The following is a 21,531-nucleotide window of genomic DNA, read 5'->3' as shown; positions in this document are numbered from 1 at the left end:
GCTGCGGAGCAAGCCTGACAGAAAGTAACCCGTGACTTCCAAATAACAGTGTTTACAGTTATCTGGTGTTTACGGAACGTCCTTTCCTGGTGGCTTCCGAGTGCGTTTCTCACTCCAGATGCCCCTGTCATCTGCTCTGATACGTCTTCTTCTGGCGCGGGAGAAACGTTCCCGAAGCCCCGAATGTTCCCCCAAACCTGCCAGGGCAGCGTGGCAGGAAGGACAGCAAGGATTCCGAGGACGGCAGCTCTCGAGATCCGGTGCAGCCAAGTGAATCGGTGACACTTGGGAACAGCTCGCCGTGAGGACAGCCTGTCTGCGGGGCCCAGAGGACCCAGGACGGCACCCTGGACAGCTACAGGTCCGCCCAGTAAATCGTGTGAACACAAGTAACCGTACTAGGGTGACCTAGTGACAAGGTAGGAAGGGAAGTGGGGAACGAAGGATGCTGGGGTCCACAGAGGAGGGGGCGCGCCCGGGGAAACCTCACCGAGGGGGTGGCCTGCGGTACCGGCCGGGGGAGGGAGAGGAGGAGGCTGAGGGTCAGGGTGGAGAGGCAGGAGCGGGAACAGGCAGAGGCACAGAGCTGGAAGAGCACGAGTGTGTGCGGGGCCGGGGACTGGCTCCCCGTGGAAGGGCCCACCCGGGGAACAGGAGCAAGGTGGCCGGAAGGAGGCACACAGAGCACGCTAGAGGGGCCTCCGGCACCAGGGCAAGAACTCCTCCGAATTCTGCAGGTTGAGCCAGGGAGCCCCGCGCTCAGCCTCCAAGGGGGAAGTGAAGGAAAGAGCAGGGCTCCACGCGCGCAGGCTGTGGGACAAGGCGATGGGGCCATGCGTGAGGAAGTCACAGAACAAGTGGACGGCATCTTCGGGATGGCGGGAAAAAATGGAAACAGGCCTTTTTCTGCCATTTTAAAAAGCTCTCTGGAGAATATTCCTTGGTAAGCGATTTCATTGCTCGTAAGGTTTGTCACAAAACCGCTGGCTCTTCCCGCACTCCGCCAACACGGATGAGCGCTGCTGAGAGCGCCAGGCCTCCGGGCTGCCCCCCGGGCTCCGGACACCAGGGGCGGGTCCCCACTCACCCGAACACGCTGAACAGCACCCTTCCGCTCCACCAAAACACAGCTTCGATATGTTGGGGTGACACCTTCTTCTCCTCCGTGACTTTGGGGACTGACGCTCACCGTCATGTCTGTCTCACCCCACGGGACCGTGTGACCTTGGACGGGTCGCCCCCTACCCAGGCCAGCTCCCAGACGGAAGGGCTGACTTGGATGATCTCCAATATCCCTTCCGCCTCGACAATCCCCAGTGTTGCGGGAATAAGGATGTGTAAACGCGGGATCCCGCAGCTAAAACCGCCACCTCGGACCAACACTGACACCTGCTGGAGATCAGGGAAACCACTCGGCACATCTCAACCTCTAGAATCGGGGAGCCTTTAAAAATGGGTGATGGGCATTGAGGAGGGCACCTGCTGGGATGAGCGCTGGGTGTCCTATGTAAGTGATGAATCAGGGGAATCTACCCCCAAAACCAAGACTACACTGTATACACTGTATGTTCACTAACTTGACAATAAATTAAAAAAAAAAAAGTCTTGGACACCTCACCTTGAAAACATGTCATCAATGATGCAAGTATCTTACGAAATTAAGTTTTCTAAGATTTGATTTTCTAGAACTTAAGAAAATGTTGACAAAAATAACTTAAAAAAATGTTTAACGTTTATTTATATTTGAGAGAAAGAGACAGAGACAGAGACAGAGACAGAATCCGAAGCAGGTTCCAGGCTCTGAGCCGTCAGCATCGAGCCCAATGCAGGGGCTTGAACCCACAAATCATGAGATCATGAGCTGAGCTGCAGTCAGACGCTCAACCAACTGAGCCACCCAGGAGCCCCAACAAAAACAACTTTAAAATTACTTCAGAGACTTCCAGTTCCATCTGGAAATCTGAGCCATGTTCCTATGCTTTCCTATATAATAAAAATAACCAGCTTGAAAACATAATGGAAAGATCCTATTCACAATAACAACAAATATCAATTGATTAGGAATACACTCAACAAGCAATGTGCAGAAACAACGTGACTCAAATCAAAAACATCTACAAAGGAATACAGAATAAAAGCCTTGAACAACTGAGGAGGTGGCCATATTCCTGAAGACGGCTGAATGTTGTAAATAAATTTATTTCCCACAGGGGCGCCTGGGGAGCTCAGTCGGTTGAGCGTCCGACTTCGGCTCAGGTCATGATCTCGCGGTTCGTGGGTTCGAGCCCCACGTCGGGCTCTGTGCTGACAGCTCGGAGCCCGGAGCCTACTTCGGACTCTGTGTCTCCCTCTCTCTGCCTGTCCCCTGCTCACGCTCTGTCTCTCTCAAATGTAAATAGTAAACATCCCAAAAAAATTTTTTTCAATATACAGCTTGTTACATAATTTGACATTTTCCATAGCGAACGCACGTTAACCACTGCAATTCTTTAAAGCAGGAAAAAGGAAATTAAAACAAAACTGAGGAACTCCTCTTTCGATAACTTCTTCAAAATGAAACCAGAAACACGGACAGGTCAACACTAAGTTACTTCTAAGGCTGAGAATTCAAGCAGCATAAATGCATTTCTCCCGAGACCATTAACCAACTTTTCCGACGTGTGAGTGGGGTTTCGGTTTCCTGCGCCAGCACGCTCGTCTCGAGAAACTCACCGTATCTCCCCCGACACAACCTCACGGCGAACTACGACTCACGCTTACAGACGGCTCTGCTCCGCCTTCCGGAACGCATGAAAGAGCACCCTCCACCCTGGGCCCCAGGGCGTTGTGGGCACACCGCCGTGGCGGGCGCTGTCGCCGGGCCCGGGGCCACCATGCTACATGCGAGGGTCATCACCGCCATCGACGAGCACCTGCTATGTGCTGGGCAGTGGAAAAGCCCTACACAAACTCTCTTCGGCCTTCTCGGCATTTCCGTGAGCCGGGCAGCACGATCCATCCTCAGGTGAGGGGTCGAGACTCAGAGAGAGGGCGAGGCTGCGGGTACCCACTAGCCAGTCCGTGACAGAACCAGTCCCCAGAGGCCAACGCTCCCGTCACGACCTCCCCATTCCCTCCTCCACGCGGCTCCGTGATCAACAGACCGCGTCTCTTCCTTGCCAGGACACCACCTGTTGTACACAACAGGCGCTCATGAGTGCGTGTGCATTCATTATTGTATCCATCCATCCGTCCATCCATCCATCCATCCAGGGAAAGGAAAAAACGCTCTTCTGTGATGGTGGGGGGTGTGCGAGGTGGCCTAGCCTTTTTTGAAACCAGTGTGGAAACTCCACTGCTAGTAACTGACCCCATGGAGGCATTCGTGTAAGCTGAAATATATCTGGATGTTCCTTGTGCCGTTGTAGTATTTTTAAAAATGGGGTGGGCGCCTGGATGGCTCAGTCGGTTGAGCGTCTAGCTCTCGATTGAGGCTCAGGTCATGATCCCAGGGTCATGGGATCAAGCCCCATGTCAGGGTTTGCACTGAGCATGGAGCCTGCTTGAGATTCATTCCCTCCCTCCCCCCCCTACCCTCTCTCCCCCTCTCTGCTCCTCTCTCTCTCCCCCCTCTCCCTGTCTCCCCCTCTCCCTCCCCTCTCCCTCTCTCTCTCCCCCCTCTCCCTGTCTCCCCCTCTCCCTCCCCTCTCCCTCTCTCTCTCCCCCCTCTCCCCCTTCCTCTCTCTCCCCCTCCCTCTCTCTCTCCCTCTCTCTCTCTCTGCCCTCCCCCCGCCCCCCACTCACTCTCTCTCTCACTAAAATGAAAAATTAAAAAATTTGAAAAAATGCAAGCAATCTAAATGTCCATTAACAGAGCATTGGTTAAAAAAATTAGAGACATCAATGCTACACGACCATCTGAAACACTAAGGCAGATCACCCTGTGCAGCTATGAAAATAATTCTAAGGTTCATTAACAAGTGAAAAAGCAACACATAAAACAGAACGTAGAGTATGATCCCATCTGCATAAGATGTTTACAAATGAGCACACGCAGACGGAGAAGGGTAGCAGCCATGTTCATGGCACTCACATCTGGGGAATGGGTCAGCTGGACGTAACTTTTCATCGTGTCCCTGACTAAGCCACTGAAGTGGTTTACCCTGAGCGCGTAGTTATTACTTCATGAACGACAGAGGAACCTGGCTCCCTGTCTGGGTTGTCCTTGTGTGTTCGTGAGCACCAGCAGCGTGGGAGCACTGGCAGCAGGGACACACGGGACGGTGAATGGACTGGCCTTGCCTCCCCCGCGGCTGCTCTTTCGTCCAAAGACCACGTCCTCGCTGTGAGGACTGGGCTGCTTGTGCATGGACACGCCTCCTTCCCACCGGCAGAAATCAAATAGTAAAATCATCGCTTCCTTCAGGATCTTTCACTCTCCTTGTTAAACCCACAGAGGGTCCCTGAGAGAGGCGTGTCCTGCCCGGGGACAGCTGGTTAAGTCTGCGTTTCCTTTCGATTTTATCACGAACTCAACCGAGGACACAAAGTTCACGATTACTCCTGAAAGGGGCGGCCGCCACGGCTGGTGGGCGAGGGGCTGGGCAGCTCTCGCTCGTCCATCGTAGGAGCCCTGACAAAAGCCCACCTTCCCCAAAGACACAGTCCCTTGCCGTCGCACCCCGCCTTTCTTGTCGCCAAAGCAGAGGCGCAAGGAACTCTGCGGTCCCTGACGTCTAGCACGTTGTCAACACCCACCTCCACGTACTCAGAGATTCTGCTGTCTCCCTTAGCTGACGGTTGCCAAATGTATGTTTACGACTTCTCTCTACTTTTACACCCTATGCTGATCTAAGAAATCATTTCAAAAACACGTGACCCAAAAAAACCCACCTCATCTAGAGAGGGAAGTGCACTCAGTCTGGCCCGTGTAGATCAGACACATCGTCCACGGGCCAGCCTCTGTTCAGAGCCGCGAGCTCGCCCCACAACCGCACTCCAGCCAGTCCTATCTCCCGACCTCCCGATCTGGGCCTCCCACGAGCTACCTAGCAGAGGCCCCAGGACCACCTCCAACGGGGCTCAGCACCTACTCCCCAACTCCTCCCTCCTGCACTCCCTGACTGGGTGAATAGCACCCACCCTGGTGGCAAAGCCGGGCTGGGCCTCAGTGGCCCTGAGTGGGCAGTCACCGAGGCCTACAGACCACACGCCGTGTGTGTCAGAGCTCATGTGTCCTCTCCATTCTTCAAGTGACGGTCACTCCTCCTCCCTGTCCTATCACATTCCCGGGGGATGCCCCACCCCCAGTCTCCTTGGTCCTGTCCTCCTCACGGCTGGCAGAACAATCTTCCCAAAACACAGACTGTCCGTGTCGCGCCCCCCACCCCCGGCTAAAGTATCTCAGAACTCCCCAGCACCTACAGAATACAGTTCACCTCCGTGTGCAGGATGTGCACGCTTCTTCAGGAAAGGGGCCTGCGGCGTCCGACACGGAGTCGGCCACGGCCCCGACTCATACTTGGGCTGAGTACGGCAGGGGCCTCTTGTCCGTCTGAACATCCGCTCTCCTCTGGCGTCCGTCCTACCCTTCCCCTTGGTGGAGCCAGGACCGCCTTCACCAGCCCAGAAGCCCCACCGCCTGACCCCTGCATAGCCTCTAACGTTCACGCCACGGCACCTGATGGAAAATGTTGGCCGATCCCTGGTCTAGAATCACGAGTGGGAAACCCAGGGTGACCCAACAATTCAATCCCCATTCTAGAATCCACTGACATGTACAGAGACAATATCAATAAAATAATAAGAAGAAGAAGAAGCAGCAGCAGCAGCAACATTCTGAAAATACCACACTGAAAAAAAATTAAAGGAATTCTCCATCTGGTGAAAATTAATAAAAACATAGAAATCAATAATAAGGAAGGCACAGCTTAAAAGCAGAAGCAGGGAATGACGAACCCGTGCAACTTTAGAGTTAAGTTTAAATGACTGTCCTTTGCTAATGCAGTAAGTAAATAATCAAATGTGAAAAACACAATGCCTTAACGAATAGACACACATCTTTGAATTATGACTATTACTGATTTTAAAATCCCAGGTTATGTTGATAAAAACCAGGAAGAATAAGCACGTTCACTTTCTTATCTTTTACAGGAAGTAAAGTCGATACAGGTGACGTGGACGACGCCAGTGAGAATTTAAGGCTCAAGAATGATTTCACGGTGACAGACGGGAACGCGCAACCAACGGGACCAGAGGCAGAAGGACGCAGAGGAAAGGAGATGGCAAAAACAACCCGTTTTCCCCAAACAGAATACAAGATGGCAGAGGTTCCACCTGTGGGGAGTCTGTCACCTGGGCTCGTCCTTTAGTGACAGAAAGTGTTGGGTGGCTCCTTGGACCCCTGTGCCGGGACACAGCGGGTGGCGGGCTAGCCCAGCTGGGCGAGAACAACGGGCCGAGGCCCCCGAGGAAGCTGCCGTCTTACTGGGCTGGGCGCTCACCAGGAGGCAATGAGCGACGTGTGGGATGACAGCATGTTCTGTCCTGCAGGAGACAGACCGTCGGTTCCGGAACAGCCCCAAGAAGCCCGTCCCCAGCGCACTGGGTGCCCGGATGAAGGCCCCGCCGTTCTTCCTGCGTGTGTACTTGATGAGGTGCCGGAAGGAAAAGCTTCTCAGCCCCAAGACCAGCGTACTTTCAGACACAGCAACTTGACGCAAGCTCTTCCCCGGGAGGGCGGGAGTCCTCCCGGGATCACTCACTCCACGAGCAACGGTGCCCACCCAGCAGATGCCAGGAGAAGAGGGGACGGCCGGGTCGCGGCGCACTCTGGGCGAATGGGGCACCCAGAAGGAAAGGGCACCTGGACGGGCGCTGGAGTGGAAACCAGAGCAAGTGACGTGGCTGCGTCATTACCTGCCCACGTGCCCTGGAGGCAGCCACGCGACCTCCCACCCGAGAACCAGCAAGGTAGCGCGAGGACCGCAGGGCCAACCGTCCGTGCGGACGTCACCCCAGCCCCACAGGGGCACACATGACATGCAGGAACTCGCCCAAAATCACAGCTGCTTTATTTTTAGTCGTGATAATTTACACGAACGGAGGCCCAGACCCAAGGCAGCCCACTCAGGGCTCCCAACCTGGGTACGGAAGCAACAGCAGACGAGGCAGGGATAACATTCCACCTGGACCTTCACTCCGCAGCCTCCCCAAAGCAGTGCTGGGACGAGATCCACTCCAACGCGATTCCGGCCCAGGACCCGCATTAACCCTTTACTCACAAGCACCAAAGAGCAATGTCACAGCACCTTATAAAACAACTATTTCTGACGTACTTTTTTTTTTTTTTTTCAACGTTTATTTATTTTTTTGGGGGGACAGAGAGAGACAGAGCATGAACGGGGGAGGGGCAGAGAGAGAGGGAGACACAGAATGGGAAACAGGCTCCAGGCTCCGAGCCATCAGCCCAGAGCCCGACGCGGGGCTCGAACTCACGGACCGCGAGATCGTGACCTGGCTGAAGTCGGACGCTTAACTGACTGCGTCACCCAGGCGCCCCTCTGACATACTTCTTTAAGTGCCCCTAGGTACATGCTTCTAATCATTTTTAAAATCCAGCCTTTCTTTACTGGATATAAAATACTGACCATCCGTGAACTTACATAAGCATTCTCTGGATTTATAATAACAGCGCTGGCCCCATCGCACGAACCTGTACTCGGAGTCCACTGTGAGAACCAGGTGACACCAGGCACCAGCAGCTCGCGACTCAGAAGGTCTGCTCTTCCCGAATCAAGTGCCAGTGTGTGTTCTTTCCACCAAGCAACTCACTGACCCCAGACAGACGTCCTTCGATGCACGTCGGTTCCGACTCTATCTACCTGGAGACAGCGTCAGTTGCCACAGGTAAAGGACCCAGGCCCCTACGACTGTCCCTGCTTCAGATGCCACCGCAAGTCCCAGCTGTCACCTGCACCTCTCACACATGGGCTGCACATCGGAGGTTCCCACGGCCTCTTCTTGGGTTTGGTTAATTTCCTAGAGCAGCTCACAGAATTCAGAGAAACATTTGACCTACTAGGTTACTGGCTTACGGACCTCATCAAGATAAAAAGCTTCTGCACAGGGAAGGAAACAATCAACAAAACTAAAGGCAACCAACGAAATGGGAGAAGATATTTGCAAATGACATATCGGGTAAGTTAGTGTCCAAAATCTATAAAGAACTTAACAAACTCGACACCCAAAAAACAAGTCATCCAGTGAGGAAATGGGCAGAGGACATGAATAGACACTTCTCCAAAGAAGACATCCAGACCACCAACAGACACATGAAAAGATGCCCGTCATCACTCATCACCGGGGAAATTCAAATCAAAACCACAAGGAGATACTACCTCGCACCTGTCAGAATGGCTAAAATGAACAATTCAGGAAACAGCGGGTGTTGGCGAGGATGCAGAGAAAGGGGAACCCTCTTGCACTGTTGGTGGGAATGCACGCTGGTGCAGCCGCTCTGGAAAACAGTGTGGAGGTAGAGGGGAAGGGAAGCAAAACTAGGATAAAAACAGAGAGGGAGGCAAACCACAAGAGACTCTTAAAGGCAGAGAGCAAACCGAGGGCCGCTGGAGGGGTGTTGGGTGGGGGGATGGGCTGGATGGGGGATGGGCATTAAGGAGGCCACCTGTTGGGATGGGCCCCGGGTGTTGTATGTGAGTGAAGAATCACTGGGGTCTATTCCTGAGACCAATACTATACTGTATGTTAACTAACTTGAATTTAAGTTAAAAAACAATTTTTTTTTAATTTTTGAAAAAGTATGTTATAACTCAGGAGCAGCCAGGCGGAAGAGGTGCAGAGGGCTGGGTGTGGGGATGGGCACAAGACTTCCCTGCCCTCTCCAGGTGCACCCCTCTCCCAAACCTCCCTCCGTTCACCAACCCAGAAACTCTCTGAACCCGTCCTCTTGGGTTCTTATGGGAGCTTCAAGACATAGGTGCGATTAAATCACTGGCCACTGGCCTCCCTGGCCTGAAAGTACCAGCCCTCCAGAGACGGCTGGTTCCCCGGTGACCAGCCCCCATCCCTAGGTGCATTGGAACGTGATGTCATTAACACACACTGGGGCAGGGCTGAATACTGATGAATACTGAGACACCTTTATCACTCTTACCCCTTAGGACACTCCAAGGGTTTTAGGAGCTCTGTGCCAGAAACCAGGGCCAAAGAGCAAGTATACGTATTTCTTATTATCAATCACAAGTTCACAAAGTCCATCAGCAATAAAAAAAAATGTACCCCAAGGAGAATTAACAAAACAGGGAGCGTGTGTTAGAAGCCAGGTGAGTGGGAATTAGAGAAGGGGACTGCGGTATCGGGGGGGGGGGGGGGGGGGGTGGGGGGGGGGTAGCCGGGGAAGGTGTGGAAAGGTAGCTGAGCTCCGGAATCTTACCTGCCACGTCTGGGGACCCCCTCGCGAGGGGCTGCACGAGGCACTTCCTGCACATCGTCACATCCCCCCTCCCGCAATTGTCGCATGAAAAAAACATGTGCTTTGAGAGGCAGGTAACTTCCCAGATGGTCAAGCCTAGATTCCAACTCGGATCAGTCTGCCTCCAAAGGCAGGGAGCTTAAGCACTAGACTAAAAGACACGGCCTTGAAGGAACCAACACGGAAGACATTCCAGCCCGGAAACACAGCGGACGCGGGTGTCACGGTGATGCGCGCGGCGTGCCTGTGGACGACGGGTCACCGGCAGCGAGATCAGCGGCACCGACTGACGCCATCTCGCGGAAGCGGCTCCGCGACATCCGTCTGTGGAGAAGACTGGAGCTCAAAGGACGCGAGCCATCTTTCCAGTCACAGCAAGCAGCCAGATTAGAACGCACACCCGGTTTATCGGACTCCAACCTACGGTCTGACTGCTGGGAAAGGCTGGCTTCCAGCAGACGCTCTGGCCAAAGCAGAGGAGTGGCAGAGAGAAGCCGGGGTCAAGGTGTGAGGGCAGGTAAGGCCCAGCGGGTGGCCTGAATATTCAAATTCTACCCGATGTCCCTTCCTCTGGCCAGAACTAGCTGGCAGGAACCATGGTCTACTCGGAGCTCAGGCCCGTCCAGCATCCGGGGAAGAGGCGTGAACAGGGCGGGTGACCTATCCCCAAAGGTATTTTAGGAAAATTAATATGTCCAGGAACCAATTCGAAATTTATTCCAAAGGAACTGAAGACTCAAAACGGTGGACAGAAGATTCCCCTAAACTAGAATCAGAAACAGGTGATGAAAAACTGCACAGGAAACTCTGGCGCTATCTGAACACCTGGGAGGGTGCAAAACAGACCAGGAGCATCCTACGTCCACAAACCGGCTTCTCCCAGAAATGCGAAAAGCACAGCGGGAATGATCAGAAGGAACTTACGCAAATGCTCAAGTTCGGGGACAGTGGGCGAGAGCTGAGAGGGACAGAGAGCCCGGTGAGAGGCCAGCACGACCCCGCTGCGGCGAGGACAGCTGCCGGCTCCCCAGCGGTGGGGACAGGTCCGCCCCGTTCCCTGCTGTGCCCCCATCACACCCGCACAGACCAGGCGCTCAATACGTGTTTTCTGAATAAAGTATTATCATCCGTCTGAATTTAGCCAGCTTGTCCTCAAGGACATCACGACTCAGTCAGACGCCTCGATGAAATTCAAACCCACTCTCCTTACCACATTCTTTCAGAGGCCGTGCAACCCTATTAAAGAAAGAAACGGGGTCGGTTTCACGGGCGTTACTTTCAGCAAAGCAGCCATAGCCCGCCCGGAAGCACAGAGCACGAACAACCCAGCTGGAAGCCGCAGGCCACACGCTCAAGACCGTGTCCCCGGCAGGGTCCCACGCCACTACCGTGGAGGGTTTGGGTTGGGATGGAAAGTCTTCTTTGTGATCGTTCCGTGAGGACTCGGCACCCACACACAGAGCCTCTGGAAAGATCGGAAATAAAACACGAAGGCCGACAGTGAGGACACGGCAGCATGCTGTCCTCTGCAGATTTCAGGAAGGACAGCAGTGCCTGTGACAGTGAACGTGGATGCTCCGGCCCCTGCTCCCCTTGCTCTCAAACCGCACTACTCTTCCCCGTAGGGGGTCACCCACCCAACTGTCCCGTCAGCTCAGTGGTTAGCACAGCACCCCCTACCGGGCAGCACGTCCTTCTCCCAGGTCGCAGGAAATGGCACCGGGAGGGCATGAGGGAGCTGGCCCAGTCCACGTCCCCGGCCACGGTGACCGGTTTGGGAAAGGCCATCTGACCCAACTTGGGTCAGCGAGCATAAGACCAGGATTTTACTGGCAAACTTGCTCCTTTCTTCCGTGAGTGCTAACAGCAAGTGTGCTGTGGAACCCAAAGCTGCCACGGGCCACCATAGGCCACCACGGGCCACCGCGGGCCACCACGGCCACCACGGAGCAACTGGAACACACGGATGACAGCGGAGTCACAACAGCAGAGCCAGAGTTGACCCTAATCACTCGGTCTCGTGTATCAAAAGCTCGCCCTTCTGTGGATTTCTCAGTCTCTGAGCCAATAAAATCCCCTTTTCCGTTAAGCCAGGTTGACTCAGATCACGTACTCTCCGTGGAAAGACTCCTGGCTAATCTAGTTGCCTGAGCAGCCCTCACTCTGAGGAGAAGTTCAGCGGAGAGGCGGCCCCTCTACTCCACTTAGCAATCTGCTATTTTGTTAGGTAGCAAACCCCAGGTGGACCTTTGCTCAGGTCACTCCTTTCTAAGCGGCGACGACTCGAGCAAACCCGAAAGATAAACCGGCTACGGGAGCTACGGCGGGACGGCGGTCTGAGCTCTAATCAGCTCGTCCCACACACTGTGAAACGAGATTTGTACTTCCCCCAAAGCTGGCCCGTTGTTAGCGGCTGATACCGGGGACACCCGCGTCCAGAGTGCGACGCGGGCAGATAACAAAAGGCGGAGGCTGCCTGCTCAAACACCTCTCCCGACAGCAGCGAAGAGCCTCCCCTCCCAGGCGGCAGTTCCAAGAAACCAGACGTCATCCGCTATCCCCTTGCAACCCAGACTGCAAGTACCTGCCAAGAACCCACAGAGGGGAGCAGCTGGTCCCACAACCACGGCGTGGAAAAGCCACGGAGGAGGAAAAAGTGAAGTGTCTTGGGTAGGCTTCCTTCTACTCAGAGCCAAGCCCTGAATGTCTGCGTTCGTAACGTTCCGTACCTTTGCATTTGACGCTTGTATCCGACATACACTGCAGGCCGGGGTATTTTTCTATGTACATACACTTGCTGTCTCCCCAGTTAGAGTGTGAGCCCCCTGAAGTCCAGGACCTCGTCTCTGCAGACCTAACAGCGTCTCCCACAGCGCAGATGCTCACGAAACATTTGCCAGAAATTACCAAAATGCTATATGCTTGGCTAGCAATGAGTTGATACTAAAACGAGTAACTCTGCCCACGTGCCAAATCATGTGAGCCACGTGCTAAAAACCATACATAATGAGTTAGCTCACTTGCTTGGCCTGAGTTTATCTAACCAGGAAGTGCAACTAAATTAGGAGGAAAGATCACGCTTCGTCCTTACTTTTCCAGCTGCTGTACTTACGTAGAAATAGAACAAAAGCATGGAAGTTCAGGCTGATGCATTTTAGCTCAGCCTAAGGAACGCACTGCAGAATGGACAGAGCAAAGACAGCGGGCTCGGCCTCCGGAATTTCAGCAGGGGCGTTACAGAGGTGATGTGAGCACTGGAGGAGCAGTTAACAGAGAGTCAGACAGAAGTGGACCATCCCGGGTCCCACCCTCAAGCCTGCGAGTCTGGAGACGTGGCTGCATTAAGTCTGAGCGACGTCAGGGCCTCATCTTATATGCCTGGGCCGCCCCCAAGATATACCACACCCCTTCATCGTCTCACTGTCTTAAAATGCTTGCAATCTTTCCCCTTAAAAATACGAGAGTCTGATAATGTTGGCATTCATCTGCTCTACTGTGCAGGGCCAGCAGGGAGGTGGTCTGAGTGTACCCTTGGTGCCTAAATGTCTGGCAAAGGGCAGGACTGGACAACAGGGGGAGGTTAAGGAAGCAGAGTAGGTAACCCCCCCGAAAACCACGAGCCCTGACTCAATCCCCTCCCGCCCCATCTTATTGATTTTGTAGGTTACGGGGTTACATTGGAAGAGAACAGAAATTGAGAGGCAAGGGCATAACGCTGCTCTGGGTTTCCTTCCAACCACTGAAGTCTTAAAAATATACCTTGAAGAAAGGTTTGAGCCTCGGTGTTACAAACTAGGACTCTTAGCTCGTTTTGTCTTTAGCTCTTTGGCTGCTTCCTAATGATTAAATCTCCCGAGTGGCTGCGGGAAGGGAAGAGCGTGTGTAAAGGTCCTGTGGTAGAGAAGGCAGAGTGGGGGCGGGAGGCAGAGACACTCAGAGGGGCCGGAACGTGGCTTATGCAGGCGGGAGGAGAAAGAGGTGAAAGCGACGGCAGCACAGGGCACATTGGGAAGAGCCTCGTTGAGGGGCGTTCCCTTCCACGAAAGGGCGGGCAGCAGAAGTCACCGAGAGACTTTACCCAGGGGACAGAAGCGGTCAGATCTGCGTTTCGGGAGTCTTGCTTCACTTACTGTGCAGAGAGTGGACCGACAGGGGAGGAGGGGATACACTGCGCGGCGAGAAAGAGCAGCGAGGAGGCCGTCGCGACAAGCCGGTGGCCGGGACGTCCTGGCGGCGGGGCGCGGGGGGTGCGTGTTCGATACAGCAGGTACGATCGTGGGGACTCGGCGCCAGACCACGTGACAGGCGTGAGAGGGAGAGAGCAAGCAAGGCTGACCTTGAGACCCCTGCGCGGTCAGCTGGGCGGCTGACGGCAGCGCGGCCGGTGCCACGCCCAGAGAGACACACGGCGCAAGGGGTTGAGGGAACGTGACTGCGTCTGGAAGAGGCTGTGTTTGAGAGGCCCACGGGACTTCCAAGAGGCGATGTCCACAAGGCAGCTGCCTGGAGAGGTAAAGGCTTCTAGCGTTAATGGAAATGCGCCCATTAATTCACAGCCCGTCAGGGAAATCACGGGAAACGATCGCCTTACTCGGGGACAATGTCTAATTCAACCCACAAGGGCAAGAGTCTGAGAAGAGGCATCCGCACTCCCCTCACGGCTGGCACCTGACGGCTTAGAGAGCATCTCACCCTAAGCCAGCTAACAGGGGTGTCTTGGAATGTAAGCACCACGGGGCTCATCCCGGTAAGAAACTCGGCCCCCAGTGACCCGCACGTGACCAGTGGGCCACAGTCCCACAGCACCCTCACGTGCCAGTCCCAATACCATTAACACTCGCCTGTGGACAAGGCTTCCTCCCGGACCTCATCCTCTCCAGGCTGAAGGATGTTCCAGGACGTCCTGGGAAGTAACGCAATTTCGTCGGGGGACGTCAGTCTCAGCATCTCCATGTGGTTGTTCTGGAACCGGTACCGTGGGACGAAGCAGGTCTTCCCTTGCCGGAAAATGTCCCTGATGATCTCTCCTGTCTCGACTTCGTCTTGCATGCTCAGAAAGATGGAGATTCTTTTCGACTTCTGATACTGACTGTGAGCTATCACCTAAATGGGAAATGATGACAATCACCCTTTTTCTCCAAGATTACACTTGTAAAACCCAGCGGCTCCCCCGATACATTTTGCACGTGCCCCCTTCTCTCTGAGCTTGCCCTTCCCCAGCTTCTTCAACTACCCAAACCCAAGGCCGCAAAAGAACGCAGAGAGGCGGAGGGGGGTCAGACGGTGCTGCGTCCTGAAGCCTAGCGCTTGGTTCTGAGACGGCAACCACCTCTCCGACGGCTCTGGCCTCTCTGGCCCGCCTCCTCTAGGACTGAAAACTCATTACAAAGTCGCCGTGGGCCCTGCTGTCTGTGCGGAGAATTCCAGGCTTGGCCTCCAGCCACCTGCTGCGGCCACCTCCGGTCATCCCAAGCTCTGCCTGGGGTTAACTCTGAACCTCGGCTCCCACGACTGCCTGGACAGCCAGGCTTCTCCCCTCCAAAATTCTGCCCATTTAAGCCAACTCAAGCCCTCGCTTCTCCTGACTTCTGCAGAGCACTTACGACACTTAAAAGTTCACGTACAACCTCACAGTTATGTAGGATCAGATCGGTTACTAATCGGTGGTACTCTAACCAGTCGGCAGGCTCCTGGGAGCAGAGAACACGCCCTGTAATTCTCTCGGCTCTGTCCACCTCCGTCCCGTCGCCTACAACTCTTCTGCTCACATGGGTATTAAAGTGGCACAGAGATGGGGGGCAGATCCTGGAGAGGTGAAGTCCTTCCAGAAACAAGTGCCAAGTTGTGCGAAGGCGGCCCCGAGTCGGAGAACGCCTTCCTGCTCCTTCCTGCTCAGTTTAATGGTGCATCGGGCAGAGAGGGCAGAGCTGTGCCAGCCACACAACAGTTACAATCTCAGAACTGCCCCAGACTCGGAAGTTAGCTCCTGGCTCCCTTTTGCTCTTGTTCCCTTCCTTTTCTGTTCCTCCGAGCTCAGAAGAAAAAGATACTGCCCCCGAAGCTTATCAACATGACTGGCAGAAACAGACAGGTACAGAAAGTCAAGTTATTCCTAACAGAAAGGAGCACATAGAAATTCAATAGATGGAGCACAGCAGACCGGTGTCAAGGAAGGAAGTTCACTCCATCTCCGAGAAGTCACAAAGCTGTCATGAGGCTAAAATAAGGCAAAACAAAACAAAACAGAACAAACGTGAAACCCGGATCATGGGCAGACCTGAGGCATCTGGCACGCAAGTCGTTTCTGAGAAAGTCAAGGTCTATCGTGTTCTCTTTATTTTTCTTTTAATGTTTATTTATTTTTGAGACAGAGAGAGGCCGAGCATGAACGGGGCAGGGTCACAGAGAGAGGGAGACACAGAATGGGAAGCAGGCTCCAGGCTCTGAGCCGTCAGCACAGAGCCCGACGCGGGGCTTGAACGCATGGACCATGAGATCATGACCTGAGCTGAAGTCAGACGCTTAACCGACTGAGCCACCCAGGCACCCCTCATGTTCTCTTTAAAGAGAATATAAAACATCACGAGCTGATTAAGCAGAAATAAACATCGGTTAAAATTCAGTGTGAGACTGTGCATACACATTTATCTTTCTTGATTTTAAAAATCTCATTTATCGGACGGTAAAAAAGCACAAAAAGAGAAAGCCATTATAACACTGAGAACAAGAGAACGGAGACTGGACTAATTTCTGTGAGACGGTGCAGATGGCCACTATTTACACAAACAGCAACAGACACAGCACTCAGAGGACGTGGCCGTAGGTCAGGCAGGACCGACTCCCCCCAAAGTGACCACAAAAGGCAAAGGAGAGACCCAGGAGCTGTCATGCCCTCACTCATAAACACGCACCCACAGTAAAGGTTCATCAAACATCCTAGGAAGCTAAAACACAAAATAGAAGGACTAAGGAGGCGGAGATGATCCAGCAAGAAACTGAGATAATTCAGAGAATGGGGAATTTTTTAATTCTAATTAGTTACCTCAGACAAATTCAAGAAGATAGTTGCATCTATAAAATAACAACAGACAGCTATGGAAAGAAAGCAATCAGAGATTAAGAAATAATACTTGAAAATTAAAATTAAGGGGCGCCTGGGTGGCTTGGTCGGTTAAGCGTCCGACTTCGGCTCAGGTCATGATCTCACGGTCCGTGACTTCGAGCCCCGCGTCAGGCTCTGTGCTGACGGCTCAGAGCCTGGGGCCTGTTTCAGATTCTGTGTCTCCCTCTCTCTCTGCTCCTCCCCTGTTCAGGCTCTGTCTCTCTGTGTCTCAAAAATAAATAAACGTTAAAAAAAAAAAAAGAAGAAAATTAAAATTAAGAACACCAAAATTTAAAAATTCAAGAGAGGGGCGCCTGGGTGGCTTAGTAGGTTAAGTGTCCAACTCTTGGTTTCAACTTAAGTCATGACCCCACGGTTCATGAGTTAGAGCCCCACATCAGCACAGAGCCTGCTTGGGTTTCTCTCTCCCTCTCTCTCTGCCGCTCCCCCACTCTTCATTCACACTCTGTCTCTGAAAATAAATAAGCATTTTTTTTTAAATCAGGAGAAAGCCTTAAAGTGGGAGAAAAAGGCAAAGAAATGAGGAAAGTAAAAGAAAAATCTGTTTAAAAAACACAGAAAGCTGACATATGACTTTTACTATTTGATTAACAGTAATTGTAGAAAGGCACAAAGAAAAAGAAATAATCTAAGATACAAAAGATAAAGATACCAGTCTTCAGAATGAATGGAGGTCATGGGTGCTGAGCAGAACAAGGAAAAATATTTTTAAACTTGAAATTCAAACCATCAATCAAATATGAGGGTAAAGACATTTTCTAATGTATAAAGTCTTTAAAAGTTTACACCCTTAGATATTTTCTAAAATAAACAAAAAAATTACTTGAGAATATACTCTAATAAGATGGGAAGGAAGGAAGGAAGGAAGGAAGGAAGGAAGGAAGGAAGGAATCCAACAAGAAAACAATGGGTTCAAGCAACAGCTCTAACTCAGAAGTAGGGTAAGAGAAACCCCAGGACAATGGCTATGCAATGGGCTAGACCAGAGGGAACAGGGGGCTATAGAGTGCTTTCAAGAAAATGGATTTCTTTTAACAGACAAAATGAAAAAGAATCTACTAACAAGATAAAGGCATATTCTTGTTTTGCCAAAAAGGAAAATTAAAGGCAATCAAAAACTCCTTGAAAAAAAGAGGTAAATTAGAAATGTATACTCCAAATAGGAACAGACTAAAGCATGTCATGATTTTGAGCAATTTCAGAGCATAACAAGAGAAAGGATTTGGTAATGACACTTGAAACATTCTCCACCTAGCCACACATATCTCATGACAGAATTATATATCCTTTTCGTACAACCATACAACTCGGTTCTACAGTGAATACCACATATATAACCGAAATATCGTAAATACTATTTACTTAAAATCCAAATTTGGCAGTCAGCCACAGAAAATGCTCAGTAGACTCACTGTAATTATAAAAGAGAATACAAATATTATGAAACTTGACAATTTAAGAAAAATGATACAGGAGTCAGAAATTAGCAGATACGGGGCTCCTGGGTGGCTCAGTTGGCTGAGCATCCAACTCTTGACTTCAGCTCAGGTCATGATCCCAGGGACATGGGATTGAGCCCCACATTATACTCTGCACCAAGTGTGGAGCCTGCTTGGGATTCTCTCTCCCTCTCCCCTCTGCCCCTCTCCCCTATTTGTGCTCTCTTGCTCTTTTTCTCGGAGAAGAGAAGAGAAGAGAAGAGAAGAGAAGAGAAGAGAAGAGAAAGAAAGAAAGAAAGAAAGAAAGAAAGAAAGAAAGAAAGGCAGATGGACAAGACAAAGTGAGTACAGGGCACTAATTTCCTCATCTTACTTGGTTGGGAAGTCAAGCTATAGCGTAAGGTTGAAATTCTTTACCATACATTGCTTTTCCGATAAATTTCTAAATTATAAAAAAGGTGCTGTGTCATTAAGAATAAATATGCCTTGTAAAAGAAAATCATTGAGAGAAAGGCATCATTTAATACCTTTCTTGAACATGCACTATAACAAACACAGTTCTAATCACAGCACATTGATGTTTTCGGCCATGATCCATTGGTTGGTCACAGAATCAATAGCAGGTTACTTACAATCAGCACTTTTAAATAAAATAGGGTATATTAAAGTTCACAGTATATAGTAACAATTGTGAAACACTGGGCTGTGAAACATTTCATATATGTGTGTATTTGTAGGCGGTAAAATGTATTTATTACTGAGGGTCGTGGTCTGCTTTTCAACTTTTCTTTCTTCTGAGGCCAGTTCTCAGTTGTCACCCTATTCTGTCACTGGCTCTACGTCTGTAGAGCTACTCTTCCCACCTGAAATTTATGAACTCTAATCTACAGGCAGACAGAATGAACTTAACTTTATTTTCCCCATGCCACTCCAAATTCTGCACCAACTCCTGCGTGCCTCGTGCTTAGTGACGTTAAACCCCCATCTCTGAATTCTGAAACCACAGGCGACCACCCTCCTTTTCCAGTGCTACCCTTTATCCGACCAGTTCCCAGGTCCTGCTGATTCTCACTGCACTGACTCCGGTCTCCCAAATGCTGCCAATGTGCTTTTCCTCAAGGATCTATCAAACACGTGTTGGGGAGCCTGGCTGGCTCAGTTGGTGGAGCTCGGGGCTGTGGGTTCCAGACCCACCTTGGGTGTAGGGATTACTCAAAAATAAAATCTTTAGGGGCGCCTGGGTGGCGTAGTTGGTTAAGCATCCGACTTCAGCCAGGTCACGATCTCGCGGTCCGTGAGTTCGAGCCCCGCGTCGGGCTCTGGGCTGATGGCTCAGAGCCTGGAGCCTGTTTCCGATTCTGTGTCTCCCTCTGTCTCTCTGCCCCTCCCCCGTTCATGCTCTGTCTCTCTCTGTCCCCAAAATAAATAAACGTTGAAAAAAAAAATTTTTTTTTTTAAATAAATAAATAAATAATAAAATCTTTAGGGGCGCTTGGGTGGCTCGGTTGGGCGGCTGACCCTTGATTTCAGTTCAGGCCATGATCTTGTTGTGGTTGTGGGATCAAGCCCCGCGAGGAGCCTGCTTGAGATTCTTCCTCTCCTCAAAGAAATAAAATAAGGTCTTTCAAAAACAAAACAAACAAACAAACATGTGAAGCACTGAATGTACCCTTTACACACCTGTTTAAACATTTACAATAGGCCTACAAGGATGACATCATCCCTTTAATGGGTAAGGAACCAGACCCTGGGAAAGACTAGGAGACTTGGCCACGGCCCCATACGGCTAAAATACAGTGGGGCCAGATTAAATCCAGATCTGTGGCGCTCCAAAGGCCGGGTCCAATTGTGCCCTTCCCTCTCTTGCCAAAATATTCCTGCACGTGCCATCTTCCCTTCCCCTGACAAAAGTCATCTTAGACTAACAAGTGCATCTCAAACATCTTCCTACAGCACAGCCCCTCCCCCGAGTTTCGACACCATCCATCTGGGAGCACTGCGAGTCTTTATTCACGAGTCTGTTGCCTCTTGCAGACTCTCCTTCAGAGCAACGACCAGATGGTTTTCATCCCTGCAACCCCGCACGCTGGAAAGGGTGGACCACAGAGTGCGTTCCCACGCGCAAGCTAACCCGCTAAGATCGGGCACCTGCGAGCGAGGCTGGGCTCCTGTACCCGTCTGCGCGCACAGGGCACCCGCCAGCGCCTCTCGTAGGTAGCAGCTCGGACACCTCGGTGCGCCAGGACACCCCAGCCCCGCACACCTACGTGCAAGGAGATGGCGAGGGGGGGCTTGCTTTGCTCCACTAACCCAAGGGGACCTTGCACGTAAGGAATAGGTGGCTGACAGAGCGGGCAGGGCGATGAAGGAACTCTGGCGGCGCAGCTCGCTGCAGGCACCTCCAGGAGGGACCGCCTGCCGCTCGCAGGGAGCTCGGGCGCCCGTCAGAACCGGGGGGGAGGCGGGGGGCGGACCCGTCTGGACGCGCGGACCCGCCCCGCCTCCCCGACCCCGGGGCAGCGCGCGGGGACAGGGCACCGGACGCCCGTCGGAAGCGGCCACGCGCTTCTCCGCCCGCGTCCCTGGGGACCCCCTTGCTCCGCGCCCACCGCTCAGCCCGCCAGAACTTCCTGCTTCCACCCTGCTCTCACCTCGGCGGGCCGCCATCCACCTCCACCCTGGCCCTCCTCAGCCCGGGACCCCCTCTTCGTGGGGGCCCGGTCGGAGGGTCGTGCGCGCCCCCGGAGAAACGTGCGCGCGCCCGGGATCTTCCTGGCTTGGGGGGGCGTGCGCGCGCCCGGGATAGTCCTGACGGCACGTGAGGGGGACGTGCGCGCGCCCGGGGGATGGCCCCGGCACCCGCGGAGGGGACGTGCATGCGCCTGGGGGGGGGGTGGGGGGGAAGGGTCCTTATGGCACCTGCGGGGGCGTACGCGCGCCCGTGCCGACGTGCGCGCGCCGGGGCCTGCGCCTGCGCAGAGCCGCCAGCCCAGAGGTGCAGGGCCTTTCCGTGAGTGGAGCGGCCCGCTGTGCTGGCGGTCCCCGCGGTCTCGCACCTTCTGGGCCAAGAGGTGGGACTGACGCAGCCGCTCCTCGGCGCTCATCGCCCGCAGACGCTGCTTCAGCTCGGCCCGCAGGCTCCGCTTGGCGTTGCTCACGGCCGTCGCCGCCGCCATCTCTCGGACCAGCCCCGCCCCTGTGCTCGTCCCCGCTTCCGGGGCGTCGGAGCCCCGCCCCCAGCCCGCCTCCAGCCTCCCGCCCGTAACGGGCCTCTGCGCGGCCAAGGGGAGGGTCCGGGCTCGGCGGGGACCCGGGGGGTGGGGGTGGGGGTGGGGTCCGAAGTCTGCGGGGCACCGGGGTGAGGCTCCGAGCACGACGCAGTCCAAGGGAGGGTCCGGGCTCGGTGCAGCCCCCGGGACGGATCGGTGCAGCCCGGGGCGGGGGGCGGGGGGGGTCTGGGCTCGCTGCGGGCTCCGGAGCAGGGTCGCTGGAGCGCG

The 21,531-nt window shown here is 53.2% G+C and overlaps 1 protein-coding gene across 1 annotated transcript in view; it reads right to left on the bottom strand.

Annotated features, from left to right (window-relative positions):
* MTHFS (methenyltetrahydrofolate synthetase) overlaps positions 1-21,237 on the bottom strand; it is a 31,871-nt gene extending 10,634 nt beyond the window's left edge. The window contains exons 1-2 of the mRNA XM_047846704.1: positions 21,091-21,237; positions 14,314-14,575 (exon numbers count right to left, since the gene is read on the bottom strand). Of these exons, the coding sequence (XP_047702660.1) occupies positions 14,314-14,575; positions 21,091-21,210 (382 nt within the window). The 5' untranslated portion in view covers positions 21,211-21,237. The remainder of the gene's footprint in view (positions 1-14,313; positions 14,576-21,090) is intronic.
* Between the last annotated feature and the right edge of the window lie 294 nt (positions 21,238-21,531).

This window comes from Prionailurus viverrinus, unplaced genomic scaffold (assembly GCF_022837055.1).
Source record: "Prionailurus viverrinus isolate Anna unplaced genomic scaffold, UM_Priviv_1.0 scaffold_40, whole genome shotgun sequence".
NCBI lineage: Eukaryota > Metazoa > Chordata > Mammalia > Carnivora > Felidae > Prionailurus > Prionailurus viverrinus.
Note: the sequence above shows the minus strand (reverse complement) of the source record. Positions and strands in the feature narration are given on the sequence as shown.